Source organism: Elephas maximus, chromosome 8 (genome assembly GCF_024166365.1).
Source record: "Elephas maximus indicus isolate mEleMax1 chromosome 8, mEleMax1 primary haplotype, whole genome shotgun sequence".
In the NCBI taxonomy this organism is placed as follows: Eukaryota; Metazoa; Chordata; class Mammalia; order Proboscidea; family Elephantidae; genus Elephas; species Elephas maximus.
In genome coordinates, this window is record NC_064826.1 from 6,991,326 (window position 1) to 7,009,287 (window position 17,962).

The 17,962-nt window shown below is 53.3% G+C and overlaps 1 protein-coding gene across 1 annotated transcript in view; it reads left to right on the plus strand.

Moving 5' to 3' along the window:
* LOC126082133 (transient receptor potential cation channel subfamily V member 6-like) overlaps window positions 1–17,962 on the plus strand; it is a 26,674-nt gene continuing 8,712 nt past the window's right edge. Inside the window, exons 1-5 of the mRNA XM_049894581.1 lie at window positions 1–398; window positions 1,698–1,819; window positions 2,742–2,848; window positions 3,493–3,572; window positions 9,471–9,737. Coding sequence (XP_049750538.1) covers window positions 1–398; window positions 1,698–1,819; window positions 2,742–2,848; window positions 3,493–3,572; window positions 9,471–9,737 — 974 coding nt within the window. The remainder of the gene's footprint in view (window positions 399–1,697; window positions 1,820–2,741; window positions 2,849–3,492; window positions 3,573–9,470; window positions 9,738–17,962) is intronic.

A 17,962-nucleotide genomic window follows, 5' to 3' on the forward strand; every position in this document is an offset into this window, starting at 1 on the left:
ATGCCACATGCATGCCTGGGTCCAGAATTGCCCAAGAGCTGTCTAGAGAATGGAGAGTTTGGCTCCTGTCCCTCCCTGCATGCCAGCTGGGACACTACCCAGCCCCCTCAGCTCCTGCCCTTCCACCCTCCACCTGGCCCCCACCGCACCCTGCTCAGGTATCTGCCCCAGAACCTGGCCCAGCCCCACAGTCCAGGGGGGCCTCACCCCCTCCTGCTGCTGCTTCAGGGAAAAGGGAGGCCCAGCTCCCAGCCTCCTGGGTCAGTGTCGGCCCCCAGCTCCCTGGCCCCCCACCGCAAGGCCTTCTCTCCTGCTGGTCCTGCCCCGTCAGGCTCCCGACCCCTCTCCACACTCCCCACCTGGCCTGTGGAGGGGGCTGGTGCCCATGTTTCTGGCCAGTGAGGTCCATGCACACTAGACAGATGGCCTTTTTCTTAGGACAGATGAGGTGGCCTGCTGCTTGGCCACCTTGGTGGCAGAGCGCGGGGTGCCTGGGTGAGTGCTGCACTCTATAAACGGAACTGGAAAAGCCCTTCCCTTCTCCTGAGCTGGCCAGGTGAGAGTCAAGAAGCATAGGAGGTGCAGGCAGGTGTGCACAGATTTTGGGGGGAGACTGTGGGTAAAATGGAGCCTTCGTGGCACAGTGGTTAGGCACTGTGGCGAGCTACGGCTCCTAACCAAAAGGTCAGCTGTTTGAATCCTCCAACCACTCTTTGGAAACCCTATGGAGCAGTTCTACCCTGTCCTATGGGGTCGCTATGAGTTGGAATTGACTCAATGGCAACAGCTTTTTTTTTGTTGGCTTGCTTAATGTGTAAAATGCTGCAGGAAGTGCTGGGGTTACAGGTAGGATGCACGGTTTTGGAAAAGGGTTTTGGGTTTGGTTTGGGTTTTAAGAGCCGTGATCTGCTTTGGAATGATGACTTGGTGCTGTCCCCTGGCTCCAAACCCATGCCCCGTACCCTCTTCCCCCTCCCCTGGTTTTTCCCATAGTGGGAACAAATCATTCACAGAGTCCAGAGGCTGGGGACTTGGCCCAGTGTGGAGATACACCCCTTGTCAGATGGCCCACACACCGTGTCCCACCCATCTAGGTCTACAGCTTCCCAGAGCTCTGGAGTCACCACTCTGAGGAGCTTGGCCCTCTCCTGCCTGGAACAACATGGACTCCAGGCAACGTGCCCCATGTCCTGTCTCTTCCCGATGGCTTGGTCTGCCTGTGTGATCAGAGACAGACAGAGCAGTCTGAGATAGACAGGCCCTTCTGCTGGAGACAGGCATCCTGTGAGAGGTGACCCAGAGACTTGGAAACTGGAGCCCTGATGTCTGCAGCCAGGACACTAAAAGGATGTGCCCTGCCCAGGCCCATGAGCGATTTCTCATCGGTTGGGACCAGGCGGCTGTCCTGACCACTGGGGATCTCTCCACCTGGCCTCCCCCAGCACCCACTCTTCACATCACAGCTCACCTATCCACAGGCATCAAGTTCCCCCAGGCCTGGGACCCACCCATTCAGCAGCTTCTCTTCCTGGAGAGAGGAGATGGGAGAGGGGCAGGGCAGAGGGCCCAGCTCTGGGAGGAAAAGGCCTGGGGTCTGTTGAAGACAAGAGTCCAAGAGGGGGCATAGAAAGAGGCTTGGGGACCAGGGTGAGCAGGTCCCAGGGTCTTTGACACCCTCCTTCACCCCATTGACCCAGGAGGGCCTGCAACACCAGCCTGTGCGGGCTGTGGGCTGGGCGGGCTGTGGGGACCTCACAAAGCCAGGCCAGGTCAGGGATCATTGCTCAAAACCACGTGCGTGGCACCCACAACGTCCCAGGTCAGCGCGGGGATGTGGGAACAAGGCGCTCAAAATCAGAGTAGGCTGAGGGTGCCAGAGGCAGGCGGGGAAGGGGAGGGTGGTAGTGACACAGTGAGAGCCAGCCACTGGTGGTAGGGAAGGGACAAGAGTGGGGGACGCTCACAGATGAATGTCCCCATCTGCTGTTGAGGCCCATTGTGAATGGAGAAAAGGACAAAATGCCTGTGAGAAATCCAGGCGACCCTGAAGATGCCAGAAAACAAACACAGACACACACACAGACACACAACACCTAGACACACACAGATACACAACACTCAGACACACACACAGGTACACACACAGATATACATGCAAACACACAACACTCAGACACACACAGATACAGAACATTCAGACACACACAGACACACAACATTCAGACACACACAAATACACAGAGACACACAACACTTAGGCACACACAGATATACAACTCTCAGACACATAACACTCAGACACACAGATGCAACACTCAGGCACACAGACACACAACAGTCAGACAGACACACAACACTTAGACACACAGATACACAACACTCAGGTACACAATGGTCCTATACACAACGCTCAGACACACACAGGCACGCAACACTCAGACACACATAGAGACCTAACAACACTCAGGCACATACAGAGACACAACATTCAGGCATACACACAGATACAGAGACATGCAGACACCACACTCAGACACACACACAGATGCACATGTGCGTACAGACACACCACATACACATGCACACAACGTTCTAAAACACTGCTTTAACATATTCACTCTCTCATGAAATACCCCTTGTGTCGACATGTGTCAAGTACTCGGTGGGTGTCTCTGAGGCAGAGAGTGGGCTGCAAGGGTGCTATTCTCAGGGCTCTTCCCCTGACTCCCACCCCGGTTCAGCTCTCAGCCTCTTCCTGTTGGCCCTCTCCCAGTTTTTCAAGGAAGTACTGGAGCCTGAGGTCTGGTGGACAAGGTCCCCGTGGTGGAAGCTGAGAGAGGCAGGAACGGTGTGGTATTGGGAAACGAGGGCTGGGGACTCACCAGCTTAGGGGATGGGAAGGAGGACAGGGGACTCACATGCTTTAGGGGAAATGTGTGCCGGCTCTTCAGCACTCAGACCCCCAGCTATGTACGGTGAAGTGCTTTGTGTACACACGGCGCCACACGTGACTCATGTCCTCAGAAGAGCAGGGCCCTGGGCAGGGAAGGAGCATGGAGGGTGTGTGGCACAGACTGCCATGCGGGCAGCGACAGGCCACACTGGGGCCCAGGGCCCAGCTTCCAGCCCAACCTCTCAGCCATGCCATCCCGTTCCAGGCCCTGGGCAGCCATGGCCGTGTGTGTGCACATGTGGTGTGTGTTTGTCTGTGTGCATGCATACTGTATTGGTGTGGTGGGTGTGGTTTGCATGTGTGTGTGGTGTGTAGTGTGTGGTGTGTATGTGCATGTTTGTTCATGCTGTGTGTGTGGCTTGTGCCTGTGTGTCTGTATATGCACACTCTCACCTGCTGACCTCTTGCTCCCTCATCTGTGGGCTTTATGAGCTGGCTTAGCAGGGCTCATGAACCCGGTGACTGGAACAAACTCCAAGCTGAATGAGCAGTGGATTAGGCTTCCCTGACCTCCCTGCCCTGTGGCTCCATCCACGCAGCCCATCCACCCGTCCCCGGCGCCAGCCCTGCTCACAGACAAGAGCACTAAGGAGACTCCCTCTGAGAGGGTTTGGTGGAGGTGAGGAGAAAGATGACTGGGGACAAGGGAGAGAAAAAACTGACACTCAGAGGGCCCACATATCCCTGTGATCTGAACACCCAGGTGCCCAGACCACACACACATGCACACCGCACACACACGCACCACACAATCACACACCACACACACAATCACATGCTACACACACACAGTATGCATACATGCACACCACTCACACACCACACAATCACACACCACACACACAATCACATGCTACACAAACACACAGTATGCATACATGCACACCACTCACACACCACACAATCACACACCACACACCATACACATGCACACCACAAACACGCACACACCACACACACAATCACACGCTACACAAACACACACTATGCATATATGCACACCACTCACACACCACAGACACACACACTGCACACACACCACACATATGCACACTACAGACACACTCACGCCACACACACCACACAATCACACACCACTCACACAATCAGGTATCACGCTCACAACACACACCACGTAACACATATACACAGTACAGACTGTCACACACACTACATATACACACAACACACTCACACACACACCACACATGTACACACCACATATGTGCACACCACACTCACACATACCATGCTCACACCATGTATACACAACACACACACCACACCACACATGTACACCACACACAACACACACACAATGCGTATACACACCACACACTCACACATCCCATACACACACTCAGACATACACCACATATGTACCCCACACACACACTCATACACTCACAAACACACACTCACACTGATACGTGTGCACGCACACACACACACACACACACACTAGCCCAGAAGCTAAGGCCAAGGAAGTGAAAATACAATGGCAAAGAGACAGGAAAGCAGAAAGATCTAGAATAAGCAAAAAAGAGGAACAAAGCTAGAATAAGTAAATAAATGAATCTGTATTCATGTACAATTTTTGCACTAAATCAGTGTTTCTTGGCCTGCGGCAATGTCTGGGGACTTTTTTTGTTTCTCACAACTGCGATGGGTGCTGCCATCCATCACGAGTGGGGCAGGGCTGCTGCTGAGCCCCTGCAGTGTCCAGGATGGCCCCTACCTCAGAGAACCATCTGGTCCAAATACCAACAGTGCTCCGTGAAGAAACCCCTAAAGGCACAGACCAGTATCAATGCTCCTGGCCCCAGACCAGGTGAGTCCTGCAGGCCTGATACCTGCACACACTCAGAGCCTTTCTGACTCCTGCCCTGCGGTGTGGCCACCAGGAGTGGTCATGCTGACCCACATTCAGGCCCCTCAGCGGATCCTAAGGGCCTGACTTCCACCGAGAGCTGGCAGCTCAGCCTGAGGCAGGAAGAACTGGTCAGAGCGGCCTCGCCTGGGCATGTCCAGCCTGTTCCAGGCAGTGCCTCAGGTCTCTCTGGTGGTCGGCCCTGGTTTCTGCCCTTTCCCCAGGACTGGACAGGAAGCCATCCTGAGGTCAGGGCTGACCGGAGTCCACCGCCCCCAGATAAGGACATTGAGGACCTGCCCAGAGTCACAAAAGCCTACTTAAATTTGGAGATGTGGCCCACCCAGGGCTCAGAACAGGCAGCTTTCTCCCAATGAGGGCCAGCCACTGTGGGTCCCTCCTCTCCCAACTCCGGCACCCAGCGCCCAGGGAGTCCACTGTGGGCACTCATGGTAGGTTCCCTGTGTGGAGGGGCTGCCGCCTCCTTCTCCCAGCAGAAGAGGCACAGGCTTTCTACCCAGGATGCCCTCAGCAACCCGCCCCTTGGGACCACGGAGAAGGCACAGTAGACCTGACTTTAAGGTGTGAGAGACTAGGGGATGAAGGCAAGGGGCAGTATTAGCCCTGGGGTGGTGACACCACCGGCGACCTGTCCCGCCACGCCCAGCCTTTTACCCACACCCAAGTACACAATGTTGGCCCAAGAACTGACAGAACCTTGTTGGCAGAAGCCGGTGTCCAGCAAGCTCCCTACCCTCCCCCACCCCACTCTGAGTCCATCCTGAACCTTCCATCTGTCAGCTGACCAGGGCACAGGCAGCATGAGGGAGGACACTGAGGAGGGAAGAAAGAGTGAGAACACAGCCAGTCCTCCTGCCCCCATGTGTACCTTCCCCCTCCCCCGCCTGCCCCAGTGGGGTTGCTGCCTGGACTGAAGGAGCTGAGAAGCTGGGTGGGTCAGCGGACAAACACGGCTAATGGGCGCAAAGGTCCTGGGTTCAAGGTTTGGGTTCTAGTGCCCTCCCCTCCTCTCTCCACACCTACTGACCCCTGGGCAGGTGAGGAAGGCACTAATCTACTCGCTGTTTACTCAGGGGGGCTGGGGTCTGGCCCTGGGCCAGCAGCAGGGACTCAAGGAGCTTTCTACCCAGCGGCCTTTCAGAGTGGGGGCCTCCTACCCTTCACCTCCGAGACACTCCACCCAGTGTCTCAGTCCCCCTCTGCCCTGCACGCACACCACACACCACACTCACCACACTCCACACACACACCACACACACACACCACACACACACACCACACACATACCACAGATACACACCACACACACAAACACCACACACACACCATAGATACACACCATACACAGAAATACCACACACACCACAGATACACACCACACACACACACCACACACATGCCACAGATACACACCACACACACAAACACCACACACACACCATAGATACACACCATACACACAAATACCACACACACACCACAGATAAACACCATACACACCAACACCACATATACCACACATATACCACAGATACACACCATACACACACCACAGATACATACCACACACAAACACCACACACACACCACACTCCACACACACATCACAGATACACACAAACACCACACACACCACACACACACCACAGATATACACCATACACACAAACACCACATATATCACACATATACCACAGATACACACCATACACACACCACAGATACACACCCCACACAAACACCACACACACACGCCACAGATACATATCACAAACACAAACATCACACACACACCACAGATACACACAAACCACAGATATATACCACACATACACCACAGATACACATCACACACACCACACAGATACACATCACACACACACCACACCACACACACCACAGATACACACCACACGCCATATACACCACAGATACCACCATAGATACACACCACAGAAACCACAGATACACACAAGAACACCACACACACACCACTGATACACACCACAGATACACACCACACGCCATATACACCACAGATACCACCATAGATACACACCACAGAAACCATAGATACACACAAGAACACCACACACACACCACTGATACACACCACAGATACACACCACACACGCAAACACCTCACACAACACACAAACCACAGATACACACCACACACAGACAGCACAGATGCACACCATACATACCACAGATACACATCACACACACACCACAGATACGCACCACGTATGTATCCCACACACACCACAGATACACACCACACATGCATCATGCACACACATCACACACACCAGACACACACCACACATGCAGCACACACATACCACAGATACACACCACACATGAACAACACACACACCACAGATACACACCACACACACACCACAGATATACAGCACACACACAAATACCACACACACACCATAGATACACACCATACACACAAACACCACACACACCACAGATACACACCATACACACAAACACCACATATACCACAGATACATACCATACACACCACAGATACACACTACACACACCATACACACACCACAGATACACACCACACACAAACACCACACACACACGCCACAGATACATATCACACACACAAACATCACACACACACCACAGATACACACAAACCACAGATATACACCACACATACACCACAGATACACATCACACACACCACACAGATACACATCACACACACACCACACCACACACACCACAGATACACACCACATGCCATACAAACCACAGATACCCACCATAGATGCACACCACAGAAACCATAGATACACACAAGAACACCACACACACACCGCTGATACACACATATACACCACACACAGACAGCACAGATGCACACCATACGTACCACAGCTACACACCACACACACTAGAGATACACATCACGCACACACCACACACATACCACAGATATGCACCACATATGTATCCCACACACAGCACAGATACACACCACACATGCATCATGCACACACACCAGATATACACCACACGTGCAGCACACACATACCACAGATACACACCACACACGGACAACACACACATGCACCACCAACATCACATATACACGCCACACACGCAGATACACACCACATAGACACAGACACCACACACACAACCCAAATATACACACCATACTCATCACACATACCACAAACACCACAAATACACACCACACACCCACCACACACACCACAAACACCACACCACACACACTGCACACACGTACCACAACTACAGCACACACCACCATACACATATACACACACCACACACTCGTACCACACACCCATACACCACACACAAATACACACACCACACACACACACATTCCCCCTCTCCGCTTCTAGCTCTCTGAAGCAGAGCAGGTAGGAAAAGAAACAGATGGGAGAGCCAGGGTAGCCTGCCTGCACTGAACAGCCAGGGGCCACACGCTAGGCCAGAGGGTCGCTGCTGGGCTTTGAAAGTCAGGGCCTCCTCTCCTCTCCTCTCTCTAAGGGGTGGCTCCTAGCCCTCTCATGGCACAGTCCCGGGAGCAGGACCAGGGGCCATTTGTGTGACCTGTGCAGCCACTTAACTCTCTGTTACAGTTGGCCTGAGGGCAAGTGGACGGCAGGAAGGAGGGAGGCTGGACTCTTGCCTCTGCCAGTTACTGCCATGTAAGCACCAGGGACTTCCATCCCCACAGTGAGCTGCAGACACCCAGCCCCTTCACAGGCCTGGTGTGAGCTCCGTGGGGCACTTAGTGAGGGCCCCCCACCCTCGCCCCCACCCCCAGGTTGCCAGAAAATACACACAGGCAGTGTTGGAGACATATTGACCCTAAAACAATGCTTCATTGTTTACCTTAGATTCGAATTCAACTGGGCATCCTGGATTTCACAGGGCAAGCCACCATGGGGCTGGGGAGGTTGGTGGGTAGGGAAGAGCAGGGTTTGCAGACTGCAGGGGGCTCCAGGCAAATCCATCCCAGCCCCCTTTGAAGCCGGGCCTGTGAGTGGATGTTTTTTTTACCTTTAAGTTTAAGGTGTTGTAAACAACAAGCAAAGAAGAGTGTGCATCGCGGCCTGCGGTCAGCAGACCTAAAATGTTTACACTGGCTATCTTCTGGCTTTTGGGAAAAAAGTCAGAGACCCTTGATCCCAAGAGCTAAAAATGAGTGAGGGGATAGGAGGAGGGTGAGGAGGGCCAAGGCAGGCTAAGAAACTGCCCTATTTGTGCACCTTTCTGGGCGGTGGGATAGGGGAGGGCCAGGAGGGCCCCTCCACTGGAGGCTGGGGAGGTAGACAGAGAGACCCCAGGAAAGGTGCTGTGGGGCCTGACCCTTCTCCCCCCTCCCCATCCCCCAGCCCCTCTGGCCAGACTGACCTGCCCTGGCCTTTCTACGAAAGGTCACGGGGTGTCCCAAAGTCGGGGGAGGCTGCGCCATACCCCAGTGGCCTGGGGGCAGGGAGGCCATGCCTGGCGTTTGCGCAAGTCCAGTGGCCAGGTGTGCGCCTGTCTCTTTAATCGCAGGTAATTTGGGAGGAGGAGGAGTGTCCCGGCTCCAGCGCTCCCGGGAGGCCCCAGTTCCTGCCAGGACACCCGAGCCTGTCCCACCGGGACGCGCGACAGGACGGGGCCTCAGCAGGTCAAGGGTGGGCCAGGCCTGGGGGGCGCTGGTGGGGTGCGGCCCCGGCCCCAGCGCCTGCAGGAGCTGACCCCCCACCCCATGGGGCTGAGCGCCCAGGACAGGGGACTGCTGCTGCGCCTGTGGGGCAAGCTCCGCGGGTGGGTCCAGAGCCGCGAGGCGTGGGCGCAGAGCCGCGACGAGCAGCACCTGCTGCAGCAGCAGAGGTAAGGGAGCACGGCGGCCGCCTCCGCGCGGCTATTGGGCGTGCTAGCCCGAGATGCCTGGCTGTGTGCTTGGGGCAGGCTCCGTCCCGGACTGCGCTAGAGCGGGCGCAGGTGGGACTCAGATGCCCGCAATCCCTGACATGCTATTCCATAGGGAAGTGCCTGTGAGCTTCCCCCTCCAGCCTTGGCTGGGCCCTGCGGGGGTGCTGGCATGGTCAGCCACCCCACCCAGAGGTGCTGGCAGGCAGTAGGAGATGCTTGCACACTTGTCCTCCTTCCACCCTGGAGCTGTCTCCCCAGAAACACAGAGCAAAAGTGTGAAGGGCGGTGTGGTGAGTGGATGTGGTAGAGGGACAAAGCAGAGAGGTGTTCTAGTACAAAGTAAGACAACATACCATCGTGGTCATGACTGTCCACTTATGTCCTCAGACTAGGCCAAGGCCCCCTACCCACCGAACTCTCGGGAGACAAAAGCCTACCACCAGCCTGGACTTCCTATACCAGGTCAAGGAAAAACATGAGCAACTGACAAGACACCAGGATATGCTGAGACTTGTGGCCCCCTTCTCCTGGCCAGCTTGGGGAGGCCTTAGCGTTGAGGCCCTAGGAATCACCCTTGGAGCTTCCAGCCCGGAAAACTTCCCCAAGCTCCGTTACTGCCCCCGACCCCACCATAGCAGCTTAGGAGCTGGAGAGAAGGAGAAACTGAGGGACTGGGGCTACCCCTGCCTGTCTCTGAGGTATCCCTTGGGCTTCCCCACCAGGGCAGCCTCTAGCAGGAAGTCCTTCCTGCTGGGGCTTCCCCTTCAGCCCCAGAGCTGTCAGGCAATAGGTCTGCTGTCACAGTGTGTGTCCAGGGGCTCTCTCCAACCGCAGAAGCCAAGGTCTGCCTCGCCTGGCCAGGGGCTGGGCGGCCTGGCCCGTTCTCCCTCCTTTGAAGGATTCTCAGCTGGGCTGGGTTCCTTCTGTGGGTTTGGGCTTCCAGTCTCTCACAGCAGCCGCCCACCTCTCCCCCCCAGGCCTGGGAGGGTGGGGGCTGAGCACATGTTTGGCTGATGACATCTTGGGGTGACAGAGTGATATCATTGTTAGACAACAGGCCACCCCATTCCTCTCATCCTTCTCCCACTCACAGGACCCCAGGGCTGGGGGAGCCAGGCACAGAAAGAAAGGCCCAGGGGCCTGGGGGGTGGGGGCTCTCTGGGAGTCATTGCGAAGGTGAAGGCAGGGGGAAGGTGGGTGGGCTGCTTTCACTTAGCTTTTCAGAGACCCCCCTTCTCTTGCCACCCAGCCCACCGCAAGCCCTGTTGGCCCTCTCCTCCCTGGGCACCAGTGCCAGGCCTTGCCTCCCCTTGGGTGGGCCTGGCCCGGAGGACACTGACCGGGCCTGGGAGGGTCAGCAGGCAGGTCATCAGGGAGCATGTATGTGGGAACAGTTCAGATGGGTGGCGAGGGAGGGAAAGGGCCACGTGCTGGGGGCTCTCACCCCATTCCCCGCATTTGCACCAGGCAGCCTAGAGCTACTCAGATGGTGGGAGTCTGGGGGAGGAGGATGGGGGCTCCATGCACCTCCCTCTCTGGATCTTGGTCAGCAGCCCCTCTGCTCCACTCCGCATTTTGGGGTCTTCGCTGAGCTCTCCCCTGGCTCCCTGTTTCTTCTGGGTCACCTCTCCCTCAGCCCTGAGGTTTTCTTATTTCCTGATGTTCACTTTATTAGACATTTATCAGTCACCAGGCCTCTACTAGGTTTGCAGAAAATGAATAAGGCATCTTCCTGCTCTCAGGGCGCTCATATTCAGTCTACGTGAGCACGGTGGCTGTCATGAGAAAGGCTCAGAGTGCCAGGTGCGGGAAGGACGGAGCTCCTGGAGGGCGTGCTGGGGCTTTCCAGAGGGCCCCGACTTGGCGCCCCTCCAGGCTGGCGCCTTCGCCCTGAGTCACTGGGTGGAAAGGCAGGGAACATGGGGCTTCCCTTGTGGTGGGCAGAGAGAGCTTCAGGCCCTCAGTGTGTCATGCCTTCCCTGTCTCAGTCAACACACACACACACGCACACACATGCGCACGTGCACACTTACATACATACCACATACAAACACACCACAATACTACACACACATGCATGCATACATGTACTCTACACGCACACACACACCCCACACACCACACCACACATGCATGTATGCACACACTCTTATACCCCTACACACATCACATGTAGACACACACACTGCACACACTACACACACCACACCACATACATACACATCACATGCACTATACACAAACTCTCAAATACACCACACACACACCACACCACACACACACCAAACTCACACCACACACATCACACACATATGGGCACACATGCACACAACCACAAACATACCACACAGCACGTAATACTCCCATACACTCTCCCACACGCAACCACAAATATCTCATACACACACTCACACGCCCACAGCACACACACACACCATCATGCATATATGTCCACTGGCACACACATAGGAGTCACAGACCTCAGGAGGTGACCAGTGCCAAGCTTTCCAGTGCTTTGCCCTCCGCTTGCAGCCTCCAGGACCGGGCTGGAGGGAGCTGACCCTGGGAGCGCCTGGCCTGGACCTCTCCCCACCCCTGACTGCTCTTTGTTCCATCTGTGGTCACTGCTATGCTCCACCCCATCCCCAACCCTTAGAAAAATCAAGAACCATAAACTAGAAGAACCACATAATTCATGGTACGAGCCAGGTGCTGGGCTCTGGCCAAGCATCTACCTTTAACTCTCTGTGTCTTCAGATAGAAATTTGGCTGTGCGGCCTCGATCTCCTTCTCTGAGAAATGCGAAGAACTATTTGCCCCCGATCACAGTTGGTAAGGGCCCCAGGTGACCACGAGTGAGACGGTGCTCTGGAAACTGTAGAGTCCATTCCACAAATGGGGTGGGCGTGCTCAAACATCACAGTAAGGGCAGGAGCTGGAGGGGCCTCCGTCTCCCTCCTAACAGGACTGGGTCTCCCGAAACCTGGGCTAGGAGCTTCCATGCTGGAGACCTCTCCCACACAGCGGGCTTCTCTGAGCCAGCGGGGCTTGTGGAGGGGCCAGGGGGCCACGCATGTCACATGTTGACACCAGCCCCTGTCCTCCAACCCTCTTCAGACGCCAGTCAGCGCAGAGCCTAGGGACAGAGAGGCAGCACGCACTCCAGTCCCAGGTTGGCCTCTGCTGCTTGGCTCCTGTCACTTTCGCCATCTGTCAGAGGAAGAGGTGGGACTAGATTTCTGGGGACTTCAGACGCTAAAGTTCTGATCTGACCTCTCCTCCAGATGCTTGACCCTGCCTTGCTCCACAGGAACCCTGCAAGGCTTCCCGCGGGCACTGTCTGCTGTTGTCCAGACAGGCACAGACCTGCAAGCCCAGAGCACCAAGGAGGGGCGGGGCGCTCGTGGCTCAGAGGGAGCCCGCAGGGGGACCGTTGATGCCTTCATTCAACCAAAAACACCTGTGTGGTTTTGTGCCAGCAACCCAGCTGGGATTTCCACCAGACTAGTAGTATTGAACCGTGGTGGCACAGTGGTTAAGTGCTACAGCTGCTAACCAAAAGGTGGGCAGTTCAGATCCACGAAGTGCTCCTTGGAAACCCTGTACCAAACCAAAAACCCAGTGCGGTTGAGTCGATTCCAACTCATAGCGACCCTATAGGACAGAGTAGAAGTGCCCCATAGAGTTTCCAGGGAGAGCCTGGCAGATTCGAAAGGCGGACCCTTTGATTAGCAGCCATAACATTTAACCACCACGCCACCAGGGTTTCCAAAAGTTCATAGCAGAGAATTGTTTCAATCCATCGACCTCTGGGTTATGGGCCCAGCACGCTTCCACTGTGCCACTCTGCCTCACGGAAACCCTATAGGGCAGTTCTACTCTGTCCTATAGGGCCACTAGCACTCAGAGGAATTGACTCGACTGCAAAAGATTTAGTTTTTTGGTTTTTAATATTGAACTGAGTATGTCCCTGGGTGGCGCAAACGGTTAAGTGCTCGACTACTAATCTAAAGGTTGGTGGTTTGAACCCACCCAGAAGCACCTTGGAAGAAAGGCCTGGCAATCTGCTCCCCAAATGTCACGGCCTTGAAAACCCTATGGAGCAGTTCTACTTTGCACACATGGGGTCATCCTGAGTCAGATTTGACTCGACGGGAACTGGTTTGGTTTTTTGGTTTGGAATATTGAAGCAAGGCCCCCGGGTGGTGCAAACCATTTGTGCTTGTCTACTAACCAAAAGGCTGGCAGTTCAAACCCACTCTGGCATCATGGAAGAAAGACCTGGCAATCTGCTGTCATTAAGATTACAGCCAAGAAAACCCTATGGAGCACAGTTCTACCCTGTAACACATGGGCTGCCGTGAGTCAGAATCAACTTGACAAATGGGTTTGGTTTGTGGTTTTTAAATATTAATCCAGACTCTTCAATTTTATAATTAATTGTTCAGTAGAATAAGCCTGGAAACACCTTTCAGACTACTAGAATTTCAGATTTGCTCCATGATTTCTTTCCGCCACCTTTTTGTTTCTCCCTTCCCTAAGTATGTAATGATCTGTAAACAAACACCTACAGAGACTTTCTCATTCCTTTTAATGTGAAGACTCCCTTTTTAATGGATTTTGAGTAATTATGCCTCTAAGTCAGGGTTTCTAAACCTCAGCACTCTTGACATTTTAACCAAATAATTCTTTGTTGCAGGGAGAGGGGGCAGCTGTCCTGTACACTATAGGATGTTCAGCAGCATCCCTGCCCTCTGCCCAGTGGTTGCCAGAAGCACCCTCCCCAGTTGTGACAAGCAGATATTGCAAATGCCCCTTGGCAGGGAGAGGAATAGTCCTGGTTGAAAACCACTGCTTTAAACCCACTGTTTGTAAATAAGACCTTCCAGTCGTAATTTCTAATTTTGCGTCTTCTGCAAAATAAGGTCGAACTTCCCCCTGGGAGGGAGAATACCGTTCAGCCGGTCAAACTAAAAGATATTTTGTTAATGCTTCCCCTCCCAGGGAGGTGTCTTCAGGACCTGGGGAAAGTGCGTGGGATTTGGCGCCAGATCTAAATTCTGTGATGGGCTGTCTTGGGGGTCTGGTGATGCTATTGGAGAAACCACTCTTGCTCTTTGTTCTTCTCTTAGGGGGCCCAAGAGCAGCTGGGGCTTGGGGGTCAGACTTCCTGCCAAGAACAGGCACTGGGCTTTCTCTGCTGCCCCCGTATGGCCATCAGGTAGTATTGCAAGTAATAGCTCTGCAGTAGCCCCTGAGGATACCACCACCCTCCGCTGGATTCTGGAGTTTGCCTCCGAGGAAGCCAGCTCTCTACAAGCCATGCTGGGTTGGCCATAGCTGGTCTTCACCCCAGAGTGAGGTCTGACCAGGCTTGCCAGATAAAATACAGGAGACTCGGTTAAAGTTGAATTTCAGATAAACAAGGAATACTTAGTATAAGTATATCCCAAATATTTCATGGAGCATAATTATACTAAAAAAAAAAAATTTATGGTGTTCCTTGATTACGTAAAATTCAAATTTAACTGGAAATCCTGTATGTTTATTTGCTAAATCTGGTAACCCGTGGTCTCATTATGGGATGTGTCCTTCTCCCACCTACTGGGTGGTCAGTAGTGATAAGAAAAGGCATAGCTGGGAAAAGTAGGTTTGTAGAGATGTTGACAGGCGCCGGTGATGGTTAGGGACCAAAAGTTTGTCTCCAGTCCTCCCACTGGCTAGCCCCTCCGCTGGAATCTTGAGGAGCAGGGAGGCAAACTCTAGACTCGGTAAGGCGCCCCTTGGTCCCATTTTGTGCTTGGCTGGTAACCTTTCACACATTTCCTCAACCTGGGGCACCAAACTCAAAGTCAGTTGGGGTCAGACAAGTGTATGAGAAATTGAGCTCTGTGCCCACAAGTCCCCATAGCCCAGAGGAAGAGGCAGGTACCAGTTACAGCACCCGCTGACAATGCTACAGTCAGAGGAAGGCCAAGGAGAGAGTGTTCGGCATGCTGGGGGGTGTGTGTGAGGGGGTGTGTGTGGAGGGTGTGTGTGAGTGAGCATGGTAATGTGTGTATGAGTGTGTATGTCTGTGAGTGTGCATGTCTGTGAGCATGAATGTGTGTTATTGTGTGTGAGTGTGTATGTGTGTGAGCATGGGAGTATTAATGTGTATCTGAGTGTGTATGTGCGGGTGTGTGCATATGTGACTGCACGTGTGTGTGTATTAATGTGTGTGTGGGTATGTGTATGAGTATGAAATTTGTGTGCATATGTGAGTGTGCATGTGTGTGAGTGTATGAGTGTGAATATGTATGTGTGTCAATGTGTATAAGTGTGTCTGTATGTGAGTGAGTGTGAGCGTGTTTGTGAATATGTTGTGTGAGTGTGCATGTGTGTGAGGGTGTAAGTGTGTGTGTGAATATGCATGTGTGTATGTGTGTTAATGTGTGTGAGTGTTCAGGTGTGAAGGTATTAATGTGTGTGTGAATAGGTGTGTGTATGTGTGCAAGTCTGTGTTAATATGTGAGTGTGTATGTGCATGTATGAGTGTTATATGTGTGAGGGTATGAGTGTGAATATGTGTGTGTGCATGTGTGTGAGGGCACGAGTGTGAGTATGAGTGTGAATATGTGTGTGAGGGTATAAGTGTGAGTCTGTGCATGAATATGTGTGTGTGCATGTGTGTGAGGGCATGAGTGTCAGTATGTGTGCATGTGTGTGAGGGTATGAGTGAATATGTGTGTGTGCATGTGTGTGAGGGCATGAGTGTGAGTATGTGTGTGAGGGCATGAGTGTCAGTATGTGTGTATGTGTGTGAGGGCATGAGTGTGAGTATATGTGTGTGTGCATGTGTGTGAGGGCATGAGTGTCAGTATGTGTGCATGTGTGTGAGGGTATGAGTGTGAATATGTGTGTGTGCATGTGTGTGAGGGCATGAGTGTCAGTATGTATGTATGTGTGTGAGGGCATGAGTGTCAGTATATGTGTGTGTGCATGTGTGTGAGGGCATGAGTGTGAGTATGTGTGTATGTGTGTGTGCATGTGCATGAGGGCATGAGTGAGGGCATGGGTGTGAGTATATGTGTATCTCTGTGTGCATGTGTGTGAGGGCATGAGTGTGAATATGTGTATATGTGTGTGTACATGTGTATGAGGGTATGAGTGTATGTGTGTATGTGTGTGCATGTGTGTGTGTGCATGGGTGTGAGTGTGTGCGTGCATGTGTGTGAGGGCATGAATGTATGTGTGTGTATGTGTGTGCATGTATGTGTGTGTGCATGTGTGTGAGGGCATGAGTGTGAATATGTGTGTGTGCATGTGTGTGAGGGCATAAGTGTGAATAAGTGTGTGTGCATGAGTGTGAGTATGTGTGTGAGGGCATGAGTGTATGTGTGTGAGTCTGTGTTAATATGTAAGTGTGTATGTGCATGTATGAGTGTTACGTGTGTGAATATGTGTGTGCATGTGTGTGAGGGTATGAGTGTGAGTCTGTGTGTGAGGGTATGAGTGTGAGTCTGTGTGTGAGTATGTGTGCATGTGTGTGAGGGTATGAGTGTGAGTATAAGTGTGAATATGTGTGTATGTGTGTGAGGGCATGAGTGTGAGTATGTGTGTATGTGTGTGTGCATGTGTGTGAGGGTATGAGTGTATGTGTGTGTGCATGTGTGTGAGGGTACAAGTGTAAGCATGTGTGTGTGTGTGAACCTGTATGTGTGTGTGAGTGTTGGGGAAGGCTTTATTTGCTTTTCCCCTAGTCCAGTGCAGGCTCTCAGATACCTGTTGGGGGCTGGGTGCAATGTGCTGGAAAGGTGGGGGGTGTAGAAGACTCCTTCTGCAGCTCTGTTTGCGTGGCAGCATATGCTGTTTTCCTGTAGACTGTCTGTTTGCTTAAGGTTGCCTTAGGGGGTGGCTGATGGAGATGATGAGGCAAGAGAGCCAACGCCTTCTGGCACTGGTGAGGGCTGCTCACTCACCAGTCACTTCCAGTGAGTGCCCACTGTCTCCTAAGCGCGAGGGGGGCAGAACACGCAGTGTGCAATGGATTCTGGGTGGAAGGAGCAGTGTGGGCACGGCTTAGGGAGCACAGGCGTCCTGGGGTGCAGGCATGTGCTGAGAGGATGTCTAAGGAATGGGGACAGAGTCGTTACTCAAAGACGCTAAAAGCGCATCATTGTTCTCGATCCTGGCCATCTCAG